The sequence below is a fragment of the Myxine glutinosa genome, chromosome 10 (genome assembly GCF_964187855.1).
Source record: "Myxine glutinosa chromosome 10, kmMyxGlut1.1, whole genome shotgun sequence".
NCBI classification, from domain to species: Eukaryota; Metazoa; Chordata; class Myxini; order Myxiniformes; family Myxinidae; genus Myxine; species Myxine glutinosa.
The window spans coordinates 79,919,762-79,946,339 of NC_136270.1; the positions used below are offsets into that span (position 1 = coordinate 79,919,762).

The 26,578-nt window shown below is 45.5% G+C and overlaps 2 protein-coding genes across 7 annotated transcripts in view; one reads left to right on the forward strand and one right to left on the reverse strand.

Moving 5' to 3' along the window:
• Positions 1 to 10,860, reverse strand: part of LOC137434063 (myosin-7) — a 52,918-nt gene extending 42,058 nt beyond the window's left edge. Inside the window, exon 1 of one of the 2 annotated variants that reach the window (XM_068126705.2) lies at positions 10,722 to 10,860. The gene's annotated coding sequence lies outside the window, so the exon portion shown is untranslated. The remainder of the gene's footprint in view (positions 1 to 10,721) is intronic. The other variant, XM_068126706.2, reaches the window with a different exon arrangement.
• Positions 1 to 11,463, forward strand: part of LOC144894060 (uncharacterized) — a 93,747-nt gene extending 82,284 nt beyond the window's left edge. For 2 of the 5 annotated variants that reach the window (XM_078785813.1, XM_078785809.1), the window contains 3 exons: positions 7,415 to 7,453; positions 7,614 to 7,648; positions 10,730 to 11,463. In XM_078785813.1, coding sequence (XP_078641939.1) covers positions 7,415 to 7,453; positions 7,614 to 7,648; positions 10,730 to 10,753 — 98 coding nt within the window. In that variant the 3' untranslated portion in view covers positions 10,754 to 11,463. Of the gene's footprint in view, positions 1 to 7,414; positions 7,454 to 7,594; positions 7,649 to 10,729 lie in introns of all 5 variants that reach the window. The other 3 variants (XM_078785810.1, XM_078785811.1, XM_078785812.1) reach the window with 2 other exon arrangements.
• Positions 11,464 to 26,578: the final 15,115 nt, after the last annotated feature.

A 26,578-nucleotide genomic window follows, 5' to 3' on the forward strand; every position in this document is an offset into this window, starting at 1 on the left:
AGACCGACTGGACAACCCTCCCATCTACTTTCTGAACAATCCTCTCCAAGAAGTTCTGTCACTCAAGCTTTTGGGTCTCACTATCTGCCATGATCTTTCCTGGGAAAACCACATTTCAAATCTGGCCTCCAAAGCCAATCGCTGACTGGGCATCCTCCGTCGTGCAAAGTCCTTCCTTGGCACACCTGACCTCCTCACCACATACAAGGCTTTCATCCGCAGCTCAATGGAGGACTGCTCTCCCCTCTGGGCTGGTGCTCCTGCCTCACACCTAGCTCGGCTTCACGCTGTTGAAACCAAAGCTTTCAGAATCATTGGAATCTCCCGCGATGAAGCTAACTCCGAGGGCCTTTCACTTACTCACCGCAGGCAGGTTGGTGGTCTTTCTGTCTTCTACCGACTCCTATCTGGCCTAGCTATCCCAACTCAATCTGTGCTCTGTCCCCCAAATATTCCTACAGGTCACCCAAGATCTGCCAGTAACCCTCTTATGGTGAAACTGCCAAAATCAAGACTCTCTGCTCACCTTCACTCCTTCATTCACTTCACACTTCACACTTCACACACTTCACACTCTCTGCTCACACTTCACTTCTTCTCCCTTCGTTGACCTCCACACCCCTTCTGACCTCACTGACTACTACAACCACACTCTCTCCTCCTGCCTTGACCAACTTGCGCCTATAAAAACCAAAACAGTTTCTTTCACCCATTCTGCTCCCTGGTTTACCCCTGAACTCCGCCTGATGAAAACTCGTGCTCGCCAACTTGAAAGACTCCGCAATAAAACAGGTCTCACAGTTCACTCCCAGGCCTACAAGGACCACATACAACACTATAAAGATGCCCTCTCCCGCGCCCGCTCCGCCTACTACTCTCAAATTATCCACTCTGGCTCCGGAAACCCAAAAGCACTCTTCTCTACAATAAACAAACTCCTCAGCCCCCTGAACACCACCACCCAGTCATTCACAATAGACAACTGCATCTCCTTCCTTTCATTCTTCCAACGCAAAATTGAAAACATCTACAACAGCTTGACCACCGCCGCACCCGCTCCCCCTCAAACCACCTGCCCCCCCTTATCCTGCCATCCCCTGTCTCAATTCTCCCCAGTCTCCCCTACTGACCTCTCTGAACTCCTCATCGGAATGAAAACTGCCACCTGCACTCTTGACCCCATCCCCTCCAGCTTTGTCAAGGCCTCCCTTCCTGCTCTCTCTCCACTTATCATTGCAACAATAAACTCCTCCCTGTCTACAGGCATCGTCCCACCATCCCTCAAAATTGCTGCTGTTACCCCCATTCTGAAAAAACCTGGACTAAACCCTGACACCCTAAATAACTTCAGACCCATCTCCAACCTACCCTTTCTGTCAAAGGTTTTGGAACGCACTGTAGCCACTCAACTCAAACATCACCTCTCTGCCAATAACCTGCATGAAACATTCCAATCCGGATTCCGCTCCAACCACAGTACTGAAACTGCTCTCCTCAAAATCACCAACGACCTTCTCCTCTCCTCTGACGCTGGCAACCTCAACATTCTCATCCTCCTCGACCTCAGCGCCGCCTTTGACACCATCGATCACACCATCCTCCTCACCCGACTTGAAACCACCTTTAACATTACCGGCACTGCCCTCTCTTGGATTAAATCATACCTCTCTGACAGACGTCAGTTCATCTCCATCAATAACTGCAAATCCCCCACTGCTCCCCTCCCCCAAGGTGTCCCCCAAGGTTCAGTTCTTGGCCCCCTCCTCTTCATCCTTTACCTGTCCCCCCTCGGTCACTTAATCCGCCGTCATGGTCTCCAATTCCACTGCTTCGCCGATGACATCCAGCTTTTCATCTCCACCAAGTCCATCTCCACCGCCACCCACTCTATCCTGACAAACTGCATCACTGAAATAAAATCCTGGCTTCAAATCAACTTCCTCAAACTTAACTGTGATAAATCTGAAATAATCATCATTGGCCCAAAAACGCTCACCAAGTCCACCCATAACTTTGCCCTCAACATCGACGGTTTCCCAGTATCCACCTCCCCTCACATCCGGAATCTTGGCATCATCTTTGACCAAACCCTCTCCTTCGACAAATACACTAAACAGATCACAAAGACAGCCTTCTTTCACCTGAAAAACATCGCCCGTCTCCGTCCATCCCTCTCCTCCGTGGCTGCAGAAACCCTCATCCACGCCTTCATCATTTCCCGTCTGGACTACTGCAATAGCCTCCTTTATGGTTCACCCTCAACAATCACCAATAAACTCCAATACATTCAGAACTCCGCTGCCCGTCTACTCACCCATTCCCGGACCCGTGACCACATCACCCCCGTCCTTTACAAGCTTCACTGGCTCCCCATCTCCCAGAGAATCCAGTACAAAATCCTCCTCTTGACCTACAAAGCCCTCCATAACCTGGCCCCATCCTACCTGGCTGACCTCCTCTCCAGACACACTCCCACCCGCAACCTCCGCTCTGCTGGTACCAACCTCCTGACCCCCCCCCCCCCCATCCGGACCAAATTTAGATCCTGGGGGGACAGGGCCTTCTCCATCGCTGCTCCCACCCTCTGGAACTCGCTACCTCACACCATCAGAGACTCCTCCTCACTCACCACATTCAAAACATCACTCAAGACCCACCTGTTCAACACTGCATTCAACATTTAACCCACAGCATCTAACCCCTGACTATCTCCTCTCCTTCTCCCTCCTTTGTGCTTTGAATATTTCCCTATTGATTCTTCTTTTTTTGCAATTGTTTTTATGTTTTGCTATGCATTATGTTTTGCACTCTGTCAAAGCGTCTTTGGGCTTCCTGAAAAGCGCTATATAAAATAAATGCATTATTATTATTATTATTATTCCTCTTTTCTCCTGCCTATGGAACAAACTCCCACACTCTCTTCAATCCCACTCCTCCCTCCAGGTCTTTAAAGCAGCTGTTCCCCACCATCTCTTGTCTTCTCCCATCCAAAACCTTGATCTGTTCCACCCCCGTTAATTCATCCCAGATCCACTCTTTTTTTTTTTGGGGGAGGGGGGGGGAGGGAAATCCTGAGTTCTTTCTTTCCTTGAAGTTCTAGCAGTGTCCATGTGTTTTATACCTTTCCCACCCCCCTCCCCCACCTTCCCATGCCTCCTCACCCCCAAGCCCTCTCCCTCCCACGGATCTTCCGTTGTCCTTGTTGTCTGCTTTTGTACATGTGTGCTTCCCTCTCTCTCCCCATCTTGTCTCCCACTCCCTTTATTGTATGTTTTGTGTGTCCGTTTGTCCATTTTTGTGATTGATGTTAGCTCTTTCATGAGGAAAGACCCCTAATCTGCATACCCCCTAATCTGCGTACCTAATCTGCGTACCCCCTAATCTTGTATACAAAAAGAAAAATCATTTCAGAGCAATCGGACAGTTTATTCAGCAATTTCTACTGCAGAATGGGATTAGTGGTTATTTTTGTGGTTTTTAGTATTTGCTGTTGTGGTTTTGTCTTAGCTTTGGTGTTAACACCCGGAACCCTCTTTAGCTCTGGCGATGCGCTCGCAGCTGAAACATCAGCTTCTCCTTGCTTCCCATGTCAGTTAGAATGCTTGAGCGACGTTTGTTAATTTCTCCCTTTATTGGCAGATGCAGTTTATGTGAGGTGCTGGGGCTGCTTAAAATATTGAAAACAGGGTCTACATAATGCAAGGAGTCTTGGAATGTTTGGTACAAGAGAAGGTATGGGGTGGTAGTAGATCTGTCGGAGGAGAGGGGGTACGCAGACAGCACCGGTTGGAGAATACAATGCCTGTCAGGTACAGGTAATAGGATTGTAGGTTGTATTTGCAAAAAATTATAAATCAAAAGAGGTCGTGTTAACAGTGTGTAGGACTTGGTGAGGCCTTATCTAAAACAAGTGAATCCACTTGGATTCCGCCCAGGTTGGCACATGGAAATTATGATGTAGCATAATTATCATCTCGGGTCAAGATTTTAAATTATGCCATGGTTTTTGTAAAATTGCTACTAGTATTCACATTATGTACTTTCACCAAAACATACATCATCATAGAAACATACATAGAATTTGGGTCCTCTGGGTCATTTGGGTCCTCTGGGTCATTTGGGTCCTCTGGGTCATTTGGGTCCTCTGGGTCATTTGGGTCCTCTGGGTCATTTGGGTCCTCTGGGTCATTTGGGTCCTCTGGGTCATTTGGGTCCTCTGGGTCATTTGGGTCATTTGGGTCCTCTGGGTCATTTGGGTCCTCTGGGTCATTTGGGTCCTCTGGGTCATTTGGGTCATTTGGGTCCTCTGGGTCCTCTGGGTCATTTGGGTCCTCTGGGTCCTCTGGGTCCTCTGGGTCCTCTGGGTCCTCTGGGTCCTCTGGGTCCTCTGGGTCATTTGGGTCCTCTGGGTCATTTGGGTCCTCTGGGTCATTTGGGTCCTCTGGGTCATTTGGGTCCTCTGGGTCATTTGGGTCCTCTGGGTCATTTGGGTCATTTGGGTCCTCTGGGTCATTTGGGTCCTCTGGGTCCTCTGGGTCCTCTGGGTCCTCTGGGTCATTTGGGTCCTCTGGGTCATTTGGGTCCTCTGGGTCATTTGGCTCCTCTGGGTCATTTGGGTCCTCTGGGTCATTTGGGTCCTCTGGGTCATTTGGGTCCTCTGGGTCATTTGGGTCCTCTGGGTCATTTGGGTCCTCTGGGTCATTTGGGTCCTCTGGGTCATTTGGGTCCTCTGGGTCATTTGGGTCCTCTGGGTCATTTGGGTCCTCTGGGTCATTTGGGTCCTCTGGGTCATTTGGGTCATTTGGGTCCTCTGGGTCCTCTGGGTCCTCTGGGTCATTTGGGTCCTCTGGGTCATTTGGGTCCTCTGGGTCATTTGGGTCCTCTGGGTCATTTGGGTCCTCTGGGTCATTTGGGTCCTCTGGGTCATTTGGGTCCTCTGGGTCATTTGGGTCCTCTGGGTCATTTGGGTCCTCTGGGTCATTTGGGTCCTCTGGGTCCTCTGGGTCATTTGGGTCCTCTGGGTCCTCTGGGTCCTCTGGGTCATTTGGGTCCTCTGGGTCCTCTGGGTCATTTGGGTCCTCTGGGTCATTTGGGTCCTCTGGGTCATTTGGGTCCTCTGGGTCATTTGGGTCCTCTGGGTCATTTGGGTCCTCTGGGTCATTTGGGTCCTATATTCCTATCCTATAACATATATATCTCCTATAACCTATCCTATAAATATAGATTTGATGACGTCATGTTTACACATCTGAGCGACAGAAATGAGCGACAGAAATGAGCGACAGAAATGGGTGACAGAAACTAGCTTCACTTTTGAGCGCCCGAAATTCCCAGGCAAACGCTATAACGCACCAGGTTTACAACCTGTGCGTTAATAATGTGTAAATCTTTGGTTTGCACATCTGTGGAAGGATATATATATATACATCTGCCATAGAGAGGGTTCAGCATGGAGCTACGTTGAGTGTATTGATTCCGGGCCCAGCTCGACTAAGGTATGAGGAGTGGTTGAAGGAGGCAGGATTTTATCTATACTATAAAAGTCCGTGTGTGTCATGTATGCGTGCAAGTTCTACCCATTATCTGGACAGTACGCCTGACTCTACCCACAATTTCTAAACTATGGCCGCCAATTTGGTAACCCTTAAAGAACTATTTAGAACTTTTATTGTGGAGGTTATGCAGGTTTGCTATTATTTCCAACTATTTTCTCTTAAAATTGTGATGGGTTTCTGTAAAGTCTGCGATAGCATGATAGGGGAGCATGAAGCTCAAATAGTCCACTCTTTTGACGTGGGAATGCCCGTTTGCTTTCATGAGCAGGAGGAGGGTGAGAGTAAAGATGGGACAGCTTTGGAAACTGGGGGGGGGGGAGGGGGGTGTTGAAGACTTTCAGTGGGAGAGGGCATGGGGGGGGGGGGGGCGAAGGCTTCAGTGTGGGGAGGATATCGATGCCTCAGGGTTAAAAGAGGAAGGGTGAGGACTACGGGTTGAGAGGGAGGGGGGGGGGGGGCAGGAAAGCAAATATGGGACAAAGTTGGGAGGGGGAGGCTGAGGTTTTTTTTGTTGTCACAATTATGCATGTGTGAGTTTACTCACAGTTAAAATGTAAGGATGTGTGTGCGTGTGCGTGTGCGTGTGTGTGTGTCGTTGGTTGTTATCTCCATAATTTGGGTTTTAGAAGGTGGAACGGAGTCCTCCCAGGACACGAAGTGTCCACCCACCTCCGCTTCCGTGAAGGATTGCGATTCATGGGCTAAGTTGTGAAGTTTCATTGTTCTCAGAGCTTCGTTCCAAGGGCTCTTTTCAGGTCCAACTGTAGTTAGTTTCTGGTAATGTTCCCAGGGATGGTGTGTGTGTGTGTGTGTGTGTGTGTGTGTGTGTGTGTGTGTGTGTGTGTGTGTGTGTGTGTGTGTGTGTGTGTGTGTGTGTGTGTGTGTCATTGTCAGGGCGAAAGGGGGTTGAGTGACACAATCATTGTGTGGGTAAAATGCTAAATATAATATATAGGAGAGGCTTACGATGACATTTTTTAAAATTAATTTTGTATACATCGCCGATGCTCATGGAAGAGATAGAATGAGTCCACTGAACGAATAAGAACACAAGGGCACGACAGAACAAATGGAACATTTGAGAGAGGGGGCGATTTTAGAGATTTTAAGAGATGTTTAAGAAAATGAAGGGTATAGACAAAAAATGCAAATGCTTTTTTTTTTAGCAGAATGGGAAGTGACAGGACCAGGAGTCAGTGACCAAGAGTAAAGGAGGAAGAGTTAGTAGTTAATGCATTGAATGATCTCTGTGGAAAGGTTGGAGCAGCAGGTACAGCGGAGAAGTTTAAATTGGACTTATGTACCTGTACAAGCATTAGGGATAGAGTGATGCATTGACATTGGTTTAACTGTTTATTAGGTCAAGTATGGATGCGTGATTTTGTGTCGTGATTCGCGATATGTCTTAGAGGGGGTCTCGTGAAAAAGTGAATGTGCTGTCCATGTTTGTTCATTTCTCATCCCGGTTGATGTGCCAGCTCCCACTGCTGAGATTGGGTCAGGAGTAAAGATTGGGCTTGTATCATAAACGATGACTATGCTGATAGATTCTATGGATGGGCTAAATGACCTCATCCTGTAGGCAAGTTGTTTGTATTTACTTGTACCATGTAATAATGAAGTGTTGCTGTAATTTTAATAACACCAAAAACAACCAAAGCGCATGGTACATTTGTTCTTAAATCAAGACATCAGACCTCCTGTGCTATTTGAATTCAAATACCATTACTTCTCACTACCTACATGTATTTAACTTAAAACGTTTCCATTCCCTTCTATTTCTGTACTTAAAAAGAGCGTTTCTTATGTAACTAACACCATGTGAAAGATGCTTCCTTTTCCTGTCCTCTTCTTCTTAGAACCCCACATTCATGTGAACATGGACCTCGACCCTCATTGTGAGTGCTTCGCACAGACAGACATGCTATTCTCAAATTTTCGCAACATAATTATTTGATAGTACTAGCAGGAACTACTTCAGTTCAATCAATTACTTTCTGATCTCTTCCAATGACTGATGTCATCTGTGTCTCTCTCAGTCCCTCTCCCTCTTCCCAGCCGATTATCCGGATGGCCAATGGATTAGGCAGGCAGTAAGTTCAAGGAATTCTTCAAATTTTCTACAGTTTACACGCATGTCATTGCCTCCCTTGTGATAGTCATGGCAATAATTTTGGCAAAAACTAAGGTGTCCTTAACATCTACCAGTAAATGCCAGCAGACAAGACATGCAGTGTAACGTCCATTTGAGGCATCCGAGGGACAGAGCACTCATTTCGATCAACGCCCGACCAATCTGACAGTTTACAGTCGGGTCGAGAATCAAACCAAGACTAGGCAGCTCAAACTATGTAATGGCAAAGTAGTCTTTGCGAAGGTTGATGACAGTACATTTATCTCAATAGGAAATTATTTATCGCTCCCAATAGCTTAAATCTATCTACTTATGCAATTTATAGTTTAATTTAATGAATTACATATCTACATACCATTGACTTAACCAACAATTAACTTCCACATATCATCACAATGTATCTAAGGCGTGTACGGGAACAGTGGTGAGTTTGAGGTGAAGGTGGGAGTGCATCAGGGGTCGGTACTAAGTCCACTACTATTTGTAGCTGTGATGGAGGTGCTGGCTCAGAACGTAAAGGAGGGTTTACCGTGGGAGTTGTTGTATGCAGATGATCTGGTGTTGATTGCGAAAAGTATGGATGGACTGAAGGAGAAGATGAACAAGTGGAAGGAATGTATGGAGACAAAAGGTCTGAAGGTGAATATCGGAAAGACGAGGGTGATGGCAAGTGGTAAAGCATATGGTGAGGTGGAAAGAACTGGGAAGTGGCCATGTGCTGTGTGCAGGAAGGGTGTCGGAGTGAACTCCATTCAATGTACAATGTGCGCTGAGTGGGTTCATCAAAAATGCAGTGGTCTAAGAGGCTCATTAACCAGTGTGGCAGCTACATTCAAATGTAAGGTGTGCACAGAGGGAGCTGCAGATGGAGGAAATGTTGAGTTGGATCTTGGAGACGGTGTGAAGCTGGAAGGTGTGAAAACATTTTGTTACCTCGGAGACATGCTGAATGGAGAAGGTGGATCAGACTCGGCAACGGTTGCTCGAGTGAGATGTGCATGGAAGAAGTTTCGGGAACTGATTGGCGTGCTGATGAGGAGGGGAGTGTCGTTGAAGCTGAAGGGAAAGGTGTATGCTGCATGAGTGAGAAGTGTTATGATTTATGGGAGCGAGACATGGGTCATGAACGTAGGGCAGCAACGAAGGCTGGAAAGGGTGGAAATGCGAATGGTTCGGTGGATGTGTGGAGTATGGTTGAGAGAGAGGAAGACAAATGATGAATTGCGAAAGATGATGGGAATAGAGCCTGTGATTGATGCTGTGAAGAGGAACAGGTTGAGATGGTTTGGTCATGTGTTGAGGAAGGATGAAAGTGACTGGTTGAGAAGAGTGATGGAAATGAATGTAGAAGGAAGTAGAGGACGGGGAAGACCGAGAAAGACTTGGCTAAAGATGGTGGAAGAAGAAATGTGGGCAAGGGGGTTAACAAGGAGAGATACAGAAAATAGGGCAAAATGGAGAAGATTGTCATGGGGACCGCAAGGCTAACCCCCGCTCTAGCAGGGAAAATGGCCTTAAAATGCATGTTGTTGTTGTTGTTGTTGTATCTAAGGCACAAGTAAAAGTCATTTGGCCCATAATACCTGTGCCATACCCTCAGCATTCCCACATATTATATATGCACTATTATATATGCACTATTATATATGCACTATTATATATGCACTATTATATATGCACTATTATATATGCACTCCCACATATTATATATGCACTATTATATATGCACTCCCACATATTAATATATGCACTATTACATATGCACTATTATATATGCACTGCCACATATTTATATATGCACTATTACATATGCACTCCCACATATTATATATGCACTATTACATATGCACTATTATATATGCACTATATATATGCATATATATATATAGCATATATATATATCACATATATGCATATATATTATATATGCTACATATATGCATATATAATAGTGCAACCCTGGTGTTGGGCTGGTGGCTAGGGTGTCAGCTTAGGGTCCTAGGATCCTGGGTTCGAATCCCGGTCGATCGCTGAATTAACGCCAGGGGGGTTGACTCAGCCTGTCATCCTTCCGAGGTCGGCTAATTGAGGACCAGTTCACTGGTAATTCCCTGTTTGTCGTTAAAGGCGGCAAAAAGGGTCGGCGTCAGGAAGGGCATCCGGCCGTAAAACATTGCTTCAAAAAGGGGACCGAAAAACAACAACAACCACGGTTCCCGAAAAAGGCCAACCCCCGCTTGCGGGGAAAAATGGCCTCTAAAGGTGGTTATTATATATATGCACTATTATATATGCACTATTATATATGCACTATTATATATGCACTATTACATATGCACTCCCACATATTATATATGCACTATTACATATGCACGATTATATATGTACTATTATATATGCACTATTATATATGCACTCTCACATATTATACTATACACTATTTCAGCATTAAATCAGCTGTTCCTGTAGGTTTCCACTACTGGGTAGTGCATATATACACTGCAGTGTATGTATGTATGTATATATATATATATATATACATATACACTGCAGTATGCTAATTATACAGCTAATCCCAAGGAAGGAATGTTGGCAGGGACACACAATGGCTTATTCTTTTCCGAGGATGTCAAAGGGTATTTCGTAAATGTTTAAGAGACATGTAGATTCATGTGCCTAATCATTCATATGGTGTGCTGCGAGATGCAGCACCCTGCTGCTATTGCAAGAGAAGCGTAGATTTTGTCGGACCATATTATTTTCGGAATCAAATCAAGACTGGACATTTCAATTTCAAACACACTACTAACAACTGTCTTCCCATCCATGAACGATTATGATCTAGTTCTGCAGGTTTTCAAGTACAAGTACCATTTATATGAATAATCAACTGGAGAGACTTCATTAGCTCCCAGTTGTTTTGCCATACATTTTAATGAGAAAAGAGTTCATTTTCAAATTAAAACAAGTTTGTTGCAATAACTCGATCGATATATGCACATTAGTCGTATCATTGTCTCATCGACACGTACCTTCACAGGATGAAGACAAGGCAGGACAATGAGAGGGACCTCAAGCCTTTTTATATCCAGGCGCTGGCTCTTGACAGGACACCCACGCCAATTTGTCAAGAACTGCCCCCGCCCCATGGCAGACCAACTCAACACACACGCTGACAAAATAGACTGATCTGTTATAAGGACGATCATGGAACCTGTCACCCTCTATCCCTTCTCCATGGCAGACCAACTCAACACACACGTCGACAAAATAGACTGATCTGTTATGAGGTCGATCATGGAACATACCTACATTTTCTCTTTTGGCCATTTGCCTTGTGATGCTTTGACGCCGGGTTCAAATCTCATATTCTGTTGTGATTTGTCTTGCAATGTCCTTATTATCCTTTCGACATGTGTAGAAACTACTCGGTGAACCTTCACTGGCCCTTTAAGCAGGTTTGGAGACAGAGTGAAAGTGCCTGGATCTCTCCTTCATTGTCTGTCTAGCTAATGTACAATGTTTGAGATGCAAGCACATGTACAAGGCATGATCAGTAAATCCGTGGCTGATATATAGCATAAGAAAAACAAAATATGGCTTATTATTTAAAAGTTCTGCTGATTGTATCACTAAGCATTCTTTTATTTTAATATTATTATTTTTATTATTTATTGAAGTCTTTGTATTTTTCCACCATTTTTTATGATTCCTTTGTCTGATGTTTATGAAGAATGTCAATCTTGATCGTCTTAAACCTTTTTATTCATCTGTAAACGACTCCTTTGCTCTTCATTCCAGTGCAACTACTTTTGCCAATCAGTAATGCCAACAAATCGGCTTTTCACCTTTTGCTTATAGTTTTGTCTAATAGTAAATAACCCATCATTTAACTCGCCAGTATGTTAGCAAAGTCTCAAGTCTTATACTGTTGTATGCGCCAAGAAAATTCTTGCTGAAAACGATATACGAGAAGAAGAAGAAGAAGAAGAAGAAGATGTGGAGAACCCCGGACGCACGTCTCTTGCTGCTAGAAATATTTCCATCACATGATATCCCCGGCTCCCTCTCGTTAATTTACACGTGTGAAGAGTGTTTTAACCTCAGTGTTGCTCACACAAAAAGGAAATTGTAATACCCTCTGCCACCACCACCAGGTGGCGCTACCACCCATTTACATAGATAAATTATGCCTCGCCCTCCACACACCCACGAGAGGCTACGGCCACATAGCCATGGTTAACCCCCACGCAAAGTTGTATTTGTACTCCCGAGTTTGGAGTTTGTAACTTAAAAGATATGGCCGTGCATAAAGAACAAAGGCAGACAGACAGAAAGCCACAAAGAGACAATGGCGTTTGTATATATTGTTATGAATTTGGGTCGCGGAATATCTAGAGCCAGATAGATCTGTATAGGTAGGTATTCGACTGTCGTGATTGTGAATCTACCCTGTAATACGTTCTGTGTTTTTAGGCAGTTTGTCGGGGTAAGAGTATACCTGTGAACATACCAGGATGTTTGGGTGTTAAATAGTGTAGGGAATAAGATAACACCCCTTGTGTGTCAGACCTGGTAATCATTCCTATGTCCTTTATGGCAACACGCTCCTATAAACACTTAGATAGGTCTTTTAGTGCACACATTAATTAAATCCCCTTCCCTTACAACGACTTTGGAAGACAGGCAGGAAGCCAGATCGGGGCACTGCCGGATGGCCGCCTCCAGCTACACCTCCGGCAAGCCTAGCAACATCGAGTGACATGAGCTATAACCACGCTACAGGGAACGTGTGATTGGTTGGCGTGGAAGGCGCGAACCTCCAGCCAATCAGGGCGAGCAATACCGGTGCGGGAAGCACTCGGCCAATGAGAGGGCGCAAGCAAAACAGAACATTGGAGGAGAGTCGAGGACGGTTATAAAAGGGAGTGCCGGACGACATTTTCCCTCTTACGCTGCACGTCCCTCTCTGGCTGTCTAGCGCTGCATGACATTTCAGCAGCTCTCTTGGGTTTTCATAGCGTGCATTCGCATTTGCTCTCCTTTGGCCCTCTCTCCCTTTTTGCCCGTTCTTCTTCGCTGGTTTCTTGACGCTGCACGACGTCATGTGCTCTCTGCGCTGAGATTGGAAATCGCGTTCTTTGTGGTGCTTGGAGCGGTGCTCGGTGCTCGGTGCTGTGAGTGGGCGGGACCTCTCGTGCGATCGATTTGGAGCTTGGAGCGAGGCGTGCCGCTGAACAGACGAGGCCGGGGCGAGCGGGTCGTTCGAGGCCTGGTGGCGCACGAGCGGGGCCGAACGGAGCCACGTTGGACGACACACTACAAGACGATGGACAGTTAAGACGCCCCACATTTCACACATTTCATACACGCCATACGCTTTATTTTCCTTTCATTCATTCCTGTGTCCTGTTGTTGAGTCTGGTGTGTGGGATCCCAATTTAGGATTATCATTTGATTACCATCGCGCTTCTTGTTATCGGGTTCCGTGAATAAATCTCTATTTTTGTACATTCTAATTCGGTGTTCGAGTACATTAATTCCCTGCAGGATCGGAGCTGCCGTCGGTTCGCTCAAGGTAAGCGCTTTTGCCGCGCCTTCCTCTTCCCGCGAGTCAAAGCAAAATCCGTGTTTGGTCGTCGCCTCCAGTAAATCCGTTTGGTCCATCCGCGGTCCCTGGTGTTAACCGGAGGGATTCGCACGACAATATAGATTAACTTAAAGATCCTAAACCAATAAATAATTGTAATTAAGTAAATTAATAAGATTTTGGGAAACCAATAAATAACTAAGTTAGTAAATTTATAACGTTTTGGGGTCCAAGATTTTTTTGGACCATAATTATATATATATTGTCACGTTTGAGGGACTGAGACAGTGAGTGCTGAGAGGTCTCATCACTGAGACCTTAAGTCTCAGACGATGGACTGAACGATCTTTAATTGCACTGCATTCAATTAATTTGTATAACTTTACCATTCCCCAAGGATCGTTCATTTGGGCCAAAATCGACGGTGGCAAACACACACGGAAAACAGATACCTCCGCCAGTAAATGATAAATGCCTCTCCTTCCTTCAGAGCGAATACCCAACCAAAACACGTTCAGGCTTTGTTATAACATCAGCATTTAATCACCACACTTTGTCGGGTGATGAGGCATGAGGCAACAGTAGACCAGGATGAACAAGACACTGGAACCGTCGGGACGCGTATGCGCAAATAGCGATGATGCATATGCCTACGCCACCAACAGTAATCACATCTTACTATAATTCACCAAATGTCCGTCTGTCTGTTCAAAGGTACCGTAAAAACTGCTGAACCGATCGCAAAGATATTTTGGGTGGGTAAACCTGGGACCCATGGGAGTAAAATAGGCTATTTAGTTTTCCCAATTTCAGCTTTGGTCTCCAGCATTCTCAGGTTTAGACTCTCGCATAACATTCGCGTTCGCATAACGTTCATTGTGACGATGTTCTCATTGTGACGATGTTGTGACGATGCATGTGTTCACCGTAGTGTTTGACGTGACGGTGTGAACGTAATTTCGTAATGTTTTTCGTTTCGTAATCCTTTAATGAACGTTTAATGTTAAATGAACATTTAATGTTCAATGAACGTTTAATGCCCTTCGATGTCCGGGGCCGTGCACGCGCTACACTGGACAGGGCAGCGTGTACCTTGCCCTTCGCCGTCAGGCTCGGGTAAACCGCTGAGCCCCATCTGTGATGGGGACTGGGGCTAGAGACAGTGTCCCACGAACGAGGAATTCCCAGTAAGCGCGAGTCATCAGCTCGCGTTGATCAAGTCCCTGCCCTTTGTACACACCGCCCGTCACTATTACCGATCGGACGGTTTGATGAGATCCTCGGATCAGCCCCTGCACGGGCTGTTCTCGGCTCGTGCCGATGCACTGAAAAGATGAGCGAACTTGACTGTCTAGAGGAAGTAAAAGTCATAAGGTTTCCATCGGTGAACCTGCGGAAGGATCATTATCGGGACAACATGAGAGCGAGCGAGACGCGAGAGGTACGTGGTACGTGATCGTCCATGCACTGTTTAGCTATGCACTGTTTAGATTTTGATGATTTGCGTGTGATATGATTCAACGGATGTTTATATGAATCGTTTAAAATTAAAAAGCCTTCAATTTCTGATATTTAGCCTTTTCATTTGGGCCTCCCAATTGAAGCCCCGCCCATAGGGTGGGTACCGTTGCTAGTTAACATATAATGGCGTGACTACTTTTTTTCTCTCTTGCTGATCACCATAGTGTATACAACCGGATCTACAATTTTATACTAGATTGGAACCCAGGAAATGTATAACACTTAACGAGAGCCAATAATAATAATAATAATAATTCATTTATTTTGTATAGCGCTTTTCCAGAAGCCCAAAGGCGCTTTGACAGAGCGGCAAACATAATGCATAACAATACATGAAAACAACAATTGCAAAAAGACAAGAATCAATAGGGAAATATTTAAAGCAAAAGGAGGGAGAAGGAGAAGAGATGGTCAGGGGTTAGATGCTGTGGGTTGAATGTTGAATGCAGTGTTGAACAGGTGGGTCTTTAGTGATGTTTTGAATGTGGTGAGTGAGGAGGAGTATCTGATGGTGTGAGGTAGTGAGTTCCAGAGGGTGGGAGCAGCGATGGAGAAGGCCCTGTCCCCCCAGGATCTGAATTTGGTCCGGATGGAGGGGGTCAGGAGGTTGGTACCAGCAGAGCGGAGGTTGCGGGTGGGAGTGTATCTGGAGAGGAGGTCAGCCAGGTAGGATGGGGCCAGGTTATGGAGGGCTTTGTATGTCAAGAGGAGGATTTTGTACTGGATTCTCTGGGGGATGGGGAGCCAGTGAAGCTTGTAAAGGACGGGGGTGATGTGGTCACGGGTCCGGGAATGGGTGAGTAGACGGGCAGCGGAGTTCTGAATGTATTGGAGTTTATTGGTGATTTTTGAGGGTGAACCATAGAGGAGGCTATTGCAGTAGTCCAGACGGGAGGTGATGAAGGCTTGGATGAGGGTTTCTGCAGCCGTGGAGGAGAGGGATGGACGGAGACGGGCAATGTTTTTCAGGTGAAAGAAGGCTGACTTTGTGATCTGTTTAGTGTATTTGTCGAAGGAAAGGGTTTGGTCAAAGATGACGCCAAGATTCCGGATGTGAGGGGAGTGGATACTGGGATACCGTCGATGTTGAGGGCAAAGTTATGGGTGGATTTTGTGAGCGTTTTTGGGCCAATGATGATTATTTCAGATTTATCACAGTTAAGCTTGAGGAAGTTGATTTGAAGCCAGGATTTTATTTCAGTGATGCAGTTTGTCAGGATAGAGTGGGTGTCGGTGGAGACGGACTTGGTGGAGATGAAAAGCTGGATGTCATCGGCGAAGCAGTGGAATTGGAGACCATGACGGCGGATTAAGTGACCGAGGGGGGACAGGTAAAGGATGAAGAGGAGGGGGCCAAGAACTGAACCTTGGGGGACACCTTGGGGGAGGGGAGCAGTGGGGGATTTGCAGTTATTGATGGAGATGAACTGGCATCTGTCAGAGAGGTATGATTTAATCCAAGAGAGGGCAGTGCCGGTAACGTTAAAGGTGGATTCAAGTCGGGTCAAGGTCAAGCCAATCCAATACGTGCGGTTATAGAGTTAAGTTTGTCAACTCGGTCCGGAACACAGAAGCAGGGACACATGATGGTCAACAGCAACACCTAGCTGCAGTCAACCCAACCACCATATATACATATACAAACAATGGCGAGATCATATTTCCCTTTCACTTCTGTTTCAACTCCGACGCACAATAACCAAATGAGTATGCATTAGAGAGGAGAGTTCAATAGCAGATAACCATATTATACATACAGACTTGGCATTTAATATGGAATTTTTTTTTTTCTTGACTTGGGTTTACTTTCTTAACTCAGTATATCAATCTGGTGAGTTTCTTTTACACTTTGGTGATTTATTTGTTAAAAGAACCATGTCACTGATTGTCTGTCGCAGCAAGAAGTCAACAACAGGATTATATCACAGGTGGCTTGGCAAAATGTACGGACAGGTGTATTTGACGATTGGCTTCACAGTCGGGTATACAGGGTTGTTGCGTTCTGTATTAGTGGAAAACAACTGCTGCACGTCTCCAAAAGTTATTGCCGCTTCCTCTGGAGATGGTCCGTCAACTCGACAATACTGTTTGTCATGGAGTGGTGGCTTTACAAAATTACGGCATGAAAGAGCATGCTATTGCTCGGCAGTATGGCATCACTCAAGGTCAGGTGTCAAAGATCCTGAAACGAAATGCTCAGAGGGGTGTCCCTACTCCAATACCGAGGCCAGGACGTCCCCGCAGAACCACAAGGAGGGATGATCGCCAGCTGCACCGGTTAGTCCGCAAAGGCCATACCAAGTCAGCTAATCGGCTTAGGGCTGAGTGGCAGCAACTGACAAATGTGCCTGTATCCAGAGGGCTAGTCAACCAACGACTGGTTCAAGCAGGCTATCGTGCCAGGCGTCCCCTGAGAAAGCCACGCCTGACCAGACAACACTGCCAGCACCGATTGCAGTGGGCCAGAGAACACCGTCAATGGCAGCCAGGACACTGGAATCACGTGATCTTCAGTGACGAGTCTAGATTTCTGGTCTATCGTCAAGATGGCCGTGTCCGAGTGCGCAGACAAGTGCATGAAGCCTACAACAAAGATTGTATAGTGCCAAGAGTCCAAGCTGGAGGTGGTGGGGTGACCGTTTGGGCTGATTTTCATGCAGGGGGCAAAACTGACCTGGTTGTTCTGAATGGAAACCTGAACCAGTTCAAGTACAGGGCCATTCTGGAAGAAACATTGCTTCCATTTGCTCATGCAGCCTTCGAGGAAACTTTGTCTTCCAAGATGACAATGCACAGCCTCATCGTGCTCGCATGATCCAACACTTTCTTGCTGACCGTTGTGTAGAGCATATGGAGTGGCCTGCCATGTCCCCGGATATGAATCCGATAGAGAACTTGTGGGCAGAATTAACGCGTCAAATCGACCACTTGGACCAGCAGCCGACCTCTGTGCGTGAATTGCAGCAGGCTATTGTCACTGCATGGCAAGCGATTCCTGTCCAAACCTTGGCAAATCTCGTGAACAGCATGCCTCAACATGTACGTGCTCTCCTGAATGCTCGTGGGGGTTACACGAAGTACTGAACTGTAATTTTACTGTCCGTAATCCCAGTCGTAATTTAACTTTTGTTTTTGTTATAAAAAAAATTGGCTACTGTGCAAAATAAAGAGATACTTCTGGAAAACGTACAGAAGTTTAACACAGTACTGTCCATGAATTGAGTTCGATATCAGTTTACATCACTTTCAAGGATCAATTTATTTGTTTCGAAATGTCAAATGTGGTTTTTGTTTCTTTTAAAGGTCACATTAACAAAATCTAGAATAATTTCAACATAATTCCAATGAACTTTTGGTTCTAAGACATCTTGAAAAGTAAGTTCACCCCCACAAATAAAATATTCCATATTAAATGCCAAGTCTGTAGCAGTTGAGATGTTATTCATCATCTTTCATATTACACTGCACCTTGCCCAGAAGTACCCAAACTGAAGAAATCACAGATGGATGTCATGGGCATATGCATCAACATATTTATGTGGATTTAAATCAAACGACAATAGCACCCAGACTCTGAATAAATCACTGGTAGATGTCATGGGTTAGTATATCATGTCATTTATGAAGATGGAATTGAAATAAAACCACCAATGGAGTGGAAACAACTCAGGGAAAAGTTATCACATGCATAGACGTCAATCCACAATTAGCACTAACTGAAAACATTACTGTAGATATGAGACTTTACAATATCAACACAATCAGGATAAGTCAGCAATCGTGCAGACAACCAGGCGGTCGCCAAACATGACTGGAGTCACGCAGCTCGGGTGCAGGTGATAGCTGAGGGCCGGTCAGTTGTAGCACCGAAGCATGGATGACTGGCTGGCTGGCTGGCTGATTACAGCGTTGAAGGTAGCGATCCATATAAGTCTGTATGGCTGTGGCAACCTCCGAAGGGACTACCGGAACCCGGAGCGGCACAGGCGGCAGAAGTGGTACAAGTGGTACAGGTGGTGACACAGGGGGTGGTGGTGTCCAACAATCCCCGGTATACTCCAGGTCGCCATCAGACTCACAATGATTGGGTTGGAAGATCGCATCGGCGGAGGAAGGATGGACGTGAGCCGGAACCCGACAACATCCGTCCTGGCGTACCCCATAGGCGGATGAATGCAGCTGTCCGCCCAGGATTCCGTGCACGGAATGCTACAGGAGGTCCAGTGATGCCACAATGTGTCGGTGTCATGCCGAGGACACACCACGATCCACAGCGAGGCAAACGAGGCCACCAACAAGAGGCAAATCCACACACAAATGAGTCAGAGCATTGAGCAGTGTCACCCTATGCCCGTCGTTGACAATACAGGCGGTAGTAAAGGAAGTGACAGTCCCCCGAAGAACAAGGACCAACCGGCGGTAGTATTTAAAGATGTCGGCAGCAAAGGGAACTGCTACCCTGTCCGGGGAGCTCACAGTTGTCTGCTCAATAGCCCAGGTAAGGAAAGTATGCACCGCGCTTTATGGGGAGGTCTGTGGTGCTAGAACTTCTGCCCTGATCAGCCAGAGTGAACAAAGCAAGTCTCAGGCCAAAATCACGTAGGTTGCTCTCCACAGTAAATCTGTTCAATGTCAGAGGTTGTCATGAGTTATGAAGCTTGATGCTGATATCGTTTGCAATGACCCATAGGGTTCCCGCGAGTACATTCCCATTCACGCATCTCTGAGCCAGCTTGGGGCTGGCAGGCTTAGGTCTCACGTCCTCTCCGTCATCTGCAAGACCTCATAGGGGCGAACGGTTGGTTTTCTTTCCCCATGTAACGCCGTGGCTAAGAAAATATGAAAAGTTTGGATCGATTGAAAGGTTATACTGGACATTTTGTCGCCAGTTCTCGAAAGACGTAATTGTTTCCTGCTTCGTCAGACTCCACTGTTTGGGAGCCCGATGTGCCGCCGCCATTTTGGGAGTGCGGAGTGCTTCGGCTGTTTCAGGGAGCCGGTCGGGCATATACGCACGACCTCGTCGGTCAGGAAATCGTCTTTGTGTCCGATGTATGTTTGCCGTGTTTTACACGGTGTGCTGACGAAGTTACAAAGCCCGTGCTATCCAGATTAGTATTGCTCTGCCTGGTTGGTCACGTAAGTGCGAAAACGCTCGTGTGGAATGAGACAGGAATTTACCAGTTCGTTCGTCGTCGGTTGTTGAGCCAGCGGACGAATGGGTTCAAAGACGCTGCCACCACGCCAGTAAATGGTAAACGCCTCTCCTTCCCTCAGAGCGAATGCCCAACCAAAACACGTTCAGGCTTTGTTATAACATCAGCATTTAATCGCCACACTTTGTCGGGTGACGAGGCATGAGGCAACAATACACCAAGATGAACAAGACACCGGAACCGCCGGGCCGCGCATGCGCAAATAGCGATGATGCATATGCCTACGTCACCAACAGTAATCACATTAACATACAATGCAGCTCAAACATGTTTTCTTACCTTTTAAAGGATGTATTTTGTAAAGTAAACAGGGAAGAGGGTAAACAAGATGCTATAGTATAAACAAAAACGGAACGAACCAAGTGAGTCCAAATCCAATGGACACAAAAAGGTAAATGGGAATAGTCAGACGAATGTACAATGATTGAGAATATAGCAATTCCTAACCCAGGGGGAGCTAACCACGAGATCGCAATCATGCAATAACATAAGACAATAATGCAGGTGAGACTTCCCTTTCTCTGATAACAGGGTGGACGCCTGACTCGATCGATGCAGACCGCATCGGAAACCAAGTGCGAGATGAGAGCCAGTGATGAGACGCTCCCAAGATGCCGAAAGCCAAAACGAGGAGGATGAATATCAATCATGAGGAATGTCAGCGACGATCAGCCTCCACCAGGCCTCATGGACCCTTTGTCCTTTAAATGAGGCTTTCTGGTCTGCCGTCCGTCCTCTTCCTCCAGGCCCTCCAAAAACACAGGGTGATCCCAGCTTGGGTTCAATCCGAAGAGACAAAAGCCACAATTAGTCCCCTCCAAAACTCTATGATCAGTTTGCTTGTACCTCCTTATACACGAGGCTTCTTGGTCTCCTCTGAACACGAGTCATGATGCCTCTTCATCCTCCTCGTCTAGAGGTATCTGTTGTTCCCTCCTCCTTCCACAAGCGAGGTCTCACATTCTCACTTCCTCCTGGGCGAAGTTCTACTTTGGCCGTCCCGCTCACGCAGCGACGCCAAACAAAAATAAATGTACAATGGCACTTGCGGCTCCACAGCACATTCTGCTGCCATGGTTCACACACAATGCCTAAACAGATCGTAATGGCCTTTTTTGAACACGAGGCACGTGTGCCTCTCTCATGGGAAGTTCTCACCGACTCACCTACTAGCCCACAATACTAACATGAGGTGTTTATGCCCACAAATGAAGGTCCAACCAACCTCTGTGTGTGTGTGTGTGTGTGTATATATATATATATATATATATATATATATATATATATATATATATATATATATATATATATATATATATATATATATATATATTATATCTGACCGGTGGACCGAATGGTTTGCCAAATGGAGGCCAAAGATGTAGAGGCATTCACAATAGAGCCTCTGGAGATGATGGGACAACAATTAGCGATTTGATTCAACATGAAGTGCGGGTGCATTGCGTCGCTCAGCAGCAGGAACGTCGAACGTCCTCTCCATCATCTGCAAGGCCTCATAGGGGCGAACGGTTGGTTTTCTTTCCCCATGTGACGCCGTCGCTTAGAAAACATGAAAAGTTTGGATCGATTGAAAGGTTATACTGGACATTTTGTCGCCAGTTCTCGAAAGACGTAATTGTTTCCTGCTTCGTCAGACTCCACTGTTTTGGGGCCTGATGTGCCGCCGCCATTTTGGGAGTGCGGAGATCTTCGGCTGTTTCGTGGAGCCGGTCGGACATATACGCACGACCTCGTCGGTCAGGAAATTGTCTTGGTGTCCGATGTATGTTTGCCGTCATCTTTGCAGTGCTTATATATATATATAATATCGCATTAATCCATATCGAGTTCTTCTATAATTAAATAACGAATTACGGTACTCAACTTTTCTGCCAACGTGCATGCATTACAACAACAACCAGCCACCAGATGTTCTGTTTTACATATATTAGTAGGGCTGCAGATTGAGCATGAAAATGAGGGTGAAGTGGCAACTAGCTTCCTACCAGCTAATTTTGATATTTTTATAAAGTATGGGCCCTGACTACTTCACACACCAAAAATACCCAGAATCCCCTTGGGGGAGCATGTTCAAGTGACGTCATCAAGATGGCCTCCATTTTTATTAAGTTTTTGTATTTTATTTTTACATTGAGGGTCCCTGTGTCCTGATCTGTAATAAAATGATACTAGCATCTGATTTAAATATTCTCTTTAATAATATTAATATTTAATAATATTTAAAAATAATATTGTTAATTATATTTAATAATATTTAAAATAATACGAGTACCCTACTGCAAAGCCGCAATGAGCCGGCGAAGCCAAAGCCTCTTGCCACTATTTTACCCATCACTATGGCATCAGTAGGTTAGGTAGTTGATAGTAGGTAGGTGTAGTAGGTATCGTACCGAGTTCAAAATGACACCATTTGCATTATGGATGAGATTAAAATTTATAAAATTTCCTTCTTGATTAATTCTGTGAATTCCGTCTCAACTTCGGATATTTCCGGCCGTGAAAAACTACTCCCAACGGCCTACTCCCAAGAACTACTCCCAAGAAAATAATTCTTCGTCAATTTTAGAATATTTGACGCCGTTTTCAGCCTCAAACGCGGTAATAAGCTTTTTTGAAATATTTTTTCAAATGCTCGAATCTCATTGGTTCCGGTGTTTGGTGACGATTTTCGTTGAAGATAACCAGGACCCGTGCGGGCCCAGGGAACGAGGTTGGTCTTAAAGTATTTTAATTACAAATTAGAGGTGCATAAGATTGTGAATCAAAAAAAGACGGGTGAAACAAACTCCTATTGAACTTTTTCACAATTTTTTATGCATACTTCCGCATCCTCAAGATGGTGCGTCAAAGGAGCAATTTGGTGCGTCAAAGCTTCGAAATTCTCAAAGGATTCAGCAAAATCTGGCTTTTCAACATAATACGTACGCGTTCATTGACAACACCGGCTTCGCCGACTATTATTAATTATATTTAATAATATTTAAATAATAAATTAATTTAAATGCATGCATTGCAAAGGCCATGCATGCATGCAATGCATTTAAATTAATTAAATAATTTAATTTAAATATTTAAATAATATTTAAATTAAACGCAGCTGATGCATTAAGATCAATTTCTTGGGTATTAGGGTATTCAGTTGTTGGTTGTAATTTTTCTATGTCTCTGCGAATAATACTAACTGCACGGTGAAGTATTTGGGAATCATTTTTGTAATCAGAACCATTGTTGTAAGCACATTCTCACGAACTTCTGCTGGCTTCATATTCGCTGCTGTAAGTTTTATTCCTTTCTTTTTATTCTCTGGTTCTCCACAAATGAAACAGTGTTCATCCCAGGAAAAGGCTGATGTTTTTTCTCTTGACAGTAAAACTACTATATAAACGGTTAGGTACCACATCAGCACCTGTACACAATGCCAAACTTTACAATTTTGGCAGCCATTTTGATGATGTCATTTAAGCATGTTCCCCCAGAGATATTCTGGGTATTTTTGGTTTGTGAACTTTTCAAGGCCCCTACTTTATAAAAATACCAAATGTAGCTGGTAGGAAGCTAGTTGCCAGTTCCGCCATTTTAAAGGCACTTTTTGACAATAATCTGCAGCCCTATAGTGAGGTACCGGTGCTACGCACGGGTGGGAGGCCAGGAGCAAACAGACAATGCAGAAACGGCGAATGCTAAAGCATGAAACCAATAAATTCCATATTCCTGTAGCACCTTCAGTCGCACGTCAGACATGGACAGCAAGTTCGTGAAGGACTTCCATGAAAAACGTACCCGTTGGCAAACAAACGGGTACGTTTGTTCCATACACAGTCAATGGCGAATCTGCATATGGCGATCCGCGAATTCACGTTTAGAAAGTAGAAACCGTCACGACATTTTGTCATTCACTTGAACTCGATATCTCTTTTTTCATTCCAAACAGCATAACTGCAATCACAAATGAAATAACATTAATATAAAAAATAAACTTTTAACAACATTTGTGACATAATCAAATATTTAAATCCTGATGTGAAGTTCCATACGGTTGGGTGAATACAATTACGAATTCAAAATCGTAATTGTATTCACTCAATTCCAATCATCAATTGATACTTTAACAAAACGATCAACACGATTAACGTTTAACGATTTAACATTACAATTGAATGACGGTTGTATTTGGATATTATCAAACCCCTATTATCATCTGTCCATTTCCACATTCGCGGCAGGTGCATAATTGTCATCAAAATCTAAACAGTATTTGTAGAATTTCAATAAAAGCCACATCACTGTTTATATCGGTAAATATTATTCCATCGTGTTTGGAAAAACTGGAAAATTGGAAAACTTGGAAAAAAAAGCCACCCAAAATATCGTTGCGATCGGATCAGCCGTTTTTTGCGGTACCTTCGAACCGACAGGCAGACATTTGGTGAATTATAGTAAGATACTTGTGTGTGTGTGTGTGTGTGTGTGTGTGTGTGTGTGTGTGTGTGTGTGTGTGTGTGTGTGTGTGTGTGTGTGTGTGTGTGTGTGTGTGTGTGTGTGTATATACAGTCACGTGAAAAAGTAAGTACACCCCATGTAAAGTTTTGACTTTTTCAACAATCAACATACTGTTGCGAATATGGAATTTGGCCTCCATATCCGCTTGTAAATATCCCCCTATTTCCCCAATACTCCCCAACTATCCCCAATCCCCCATTCCCTAGTCCCATTGTCTGTAAACAACAATCAGTAGAGCCGACCTTCCCCTTATTCCCCCATTAAATGTCGTGCCCAGGTCCACCGCACCACACGTAGACAACTTTCGGACATCTTGCTAGTTATTCTTAGTCTATGTCAGTTAAGGCCTCGTTTCCATTAATTATGACTCTTCGTTGCACCAGAATGTGATTATATGGCACCAGTAGTGAGTTTAGGACCTTTCCCATACCTCCTCCCATCTTCTTCCCCGTCTACAACAACAGAGGGGCACGGCGCTGCGCGGGGGGGAGTGTGCGTCCTCCCACCGGCTCGGTTAGCCGCCATCGACAATGCGCTCCAGACAACGCGCTCCAGACCATGCGCTCCACGGGGTTACCACAAAGGGGCTCCTTGTCAGCTCCTCGTCAAGGGCGGAGCCGGTAACCCCCCCGCACGCACCCAATGAGAAGCAACGTGCCGATTCCACGAGGCGGAGCTAACGAGCCGAGGGCGTGTCACTCCCCGCCGGATATACGCGGCCCCGCGCCGGATGTGACGTGAGATGCGCCCCCAGCTTGAGACGAAAAGACGCCACCTCGAGCGCTGTGCAACCTTCCGCATCTCTGGACCGGACCGGGTCGATCCTGCCCTGAGCCCAGGTGCACCTGGAGCCATCGACAACCGCTTTCCTGCCATCAACCCCCGTGTGAGTCAGCCTTGTCCCGTTTACCTGTCGTCTGTTGGGGTTAATATAAGGTTGTGTCTAAGTGCCTATCTTCCTTTGCTGTCCCTCTCGTCCCTGTAATCTGACCTTCCGTAACGAATATAATCTCCTCCGGAGGTCTTGAGAACCGTATCCCTGGTGTCGTCATTTTAATCCCAGCCGTGTGTCTGTTCCTTCATTGACCTAGCATCGCGCGACTAGTCAACGTTCGGGTATAATATCGAGTATAATCTTGTGCAGACGTGGTCATACCAAAACCGCTCGGTAAATAACATCCAAGCCACGTCTGTAACAATTGGTGTCGAGGAGTGGAATTCGAACCCGGGACTAAATTTATTAGGCCCAAATTTGTAACAAGTAGAATCGATTCGGAGCGCGTTTCCCGCGCGTTATTAGGCCCAAATTTGTAACAAGTAGAATCGATTCGGAGCGCGTTTCCCGCGCGTTATTAGGCCCAAATTTGTAACAAGTAGAATCGATTCGGAGCGCGTTTCCCGCGCGAAATTATAACGGCGAAATTTGAATTTGTTTTACGAAAATAAAATTAAAAAAAACCGAATTTTGAAAGTCGCGCTATGGCGGATCAAGACAGCTGGGGTCCGGTAAAGGAGAGTGAGGTAGGGTCGATCCAGGACCAAATTGAGGGACAAGAGGAGAGCGAAGCAGTGAGGGCGGCAGGTTCGCAAAATAGCGCCGTCACGCACGAAGTAGCGGGCGCGCAAAATGGCGCCTCGCAAGAGCGCGTGGTAGCTGAGGCCGCTGTATCAACGGGCTTTAACATGCAGCCGATTGACATGCAGGCCCTCATTGCGCAGTTACAGGCAGCTGTACAGATGAGTATGGAGAGCCAAATTGAGCGATTGGGTGAGCGGTTGGGGAACCGGATGGATGCTCAGAGTGAGCAATTGGGGGTAATGGGAAACGAAATGGGGGTAATGAGGGACGAAGCGAGGGGTACCAGTGAGGGATTAGACAATAATTTTAAGGGATTAGACATGAAATTTGGGAAATTAGACGATAGATTAGGGGAAATACAGGAGGGGTTAACGGGGGTAGAAAACAGAATGGCCGCTCAAGAGAATCAAATGGAAGGGATGCAAAAAGGGTTAGAGGGGTTAGAAAACACCATGGAAGGCA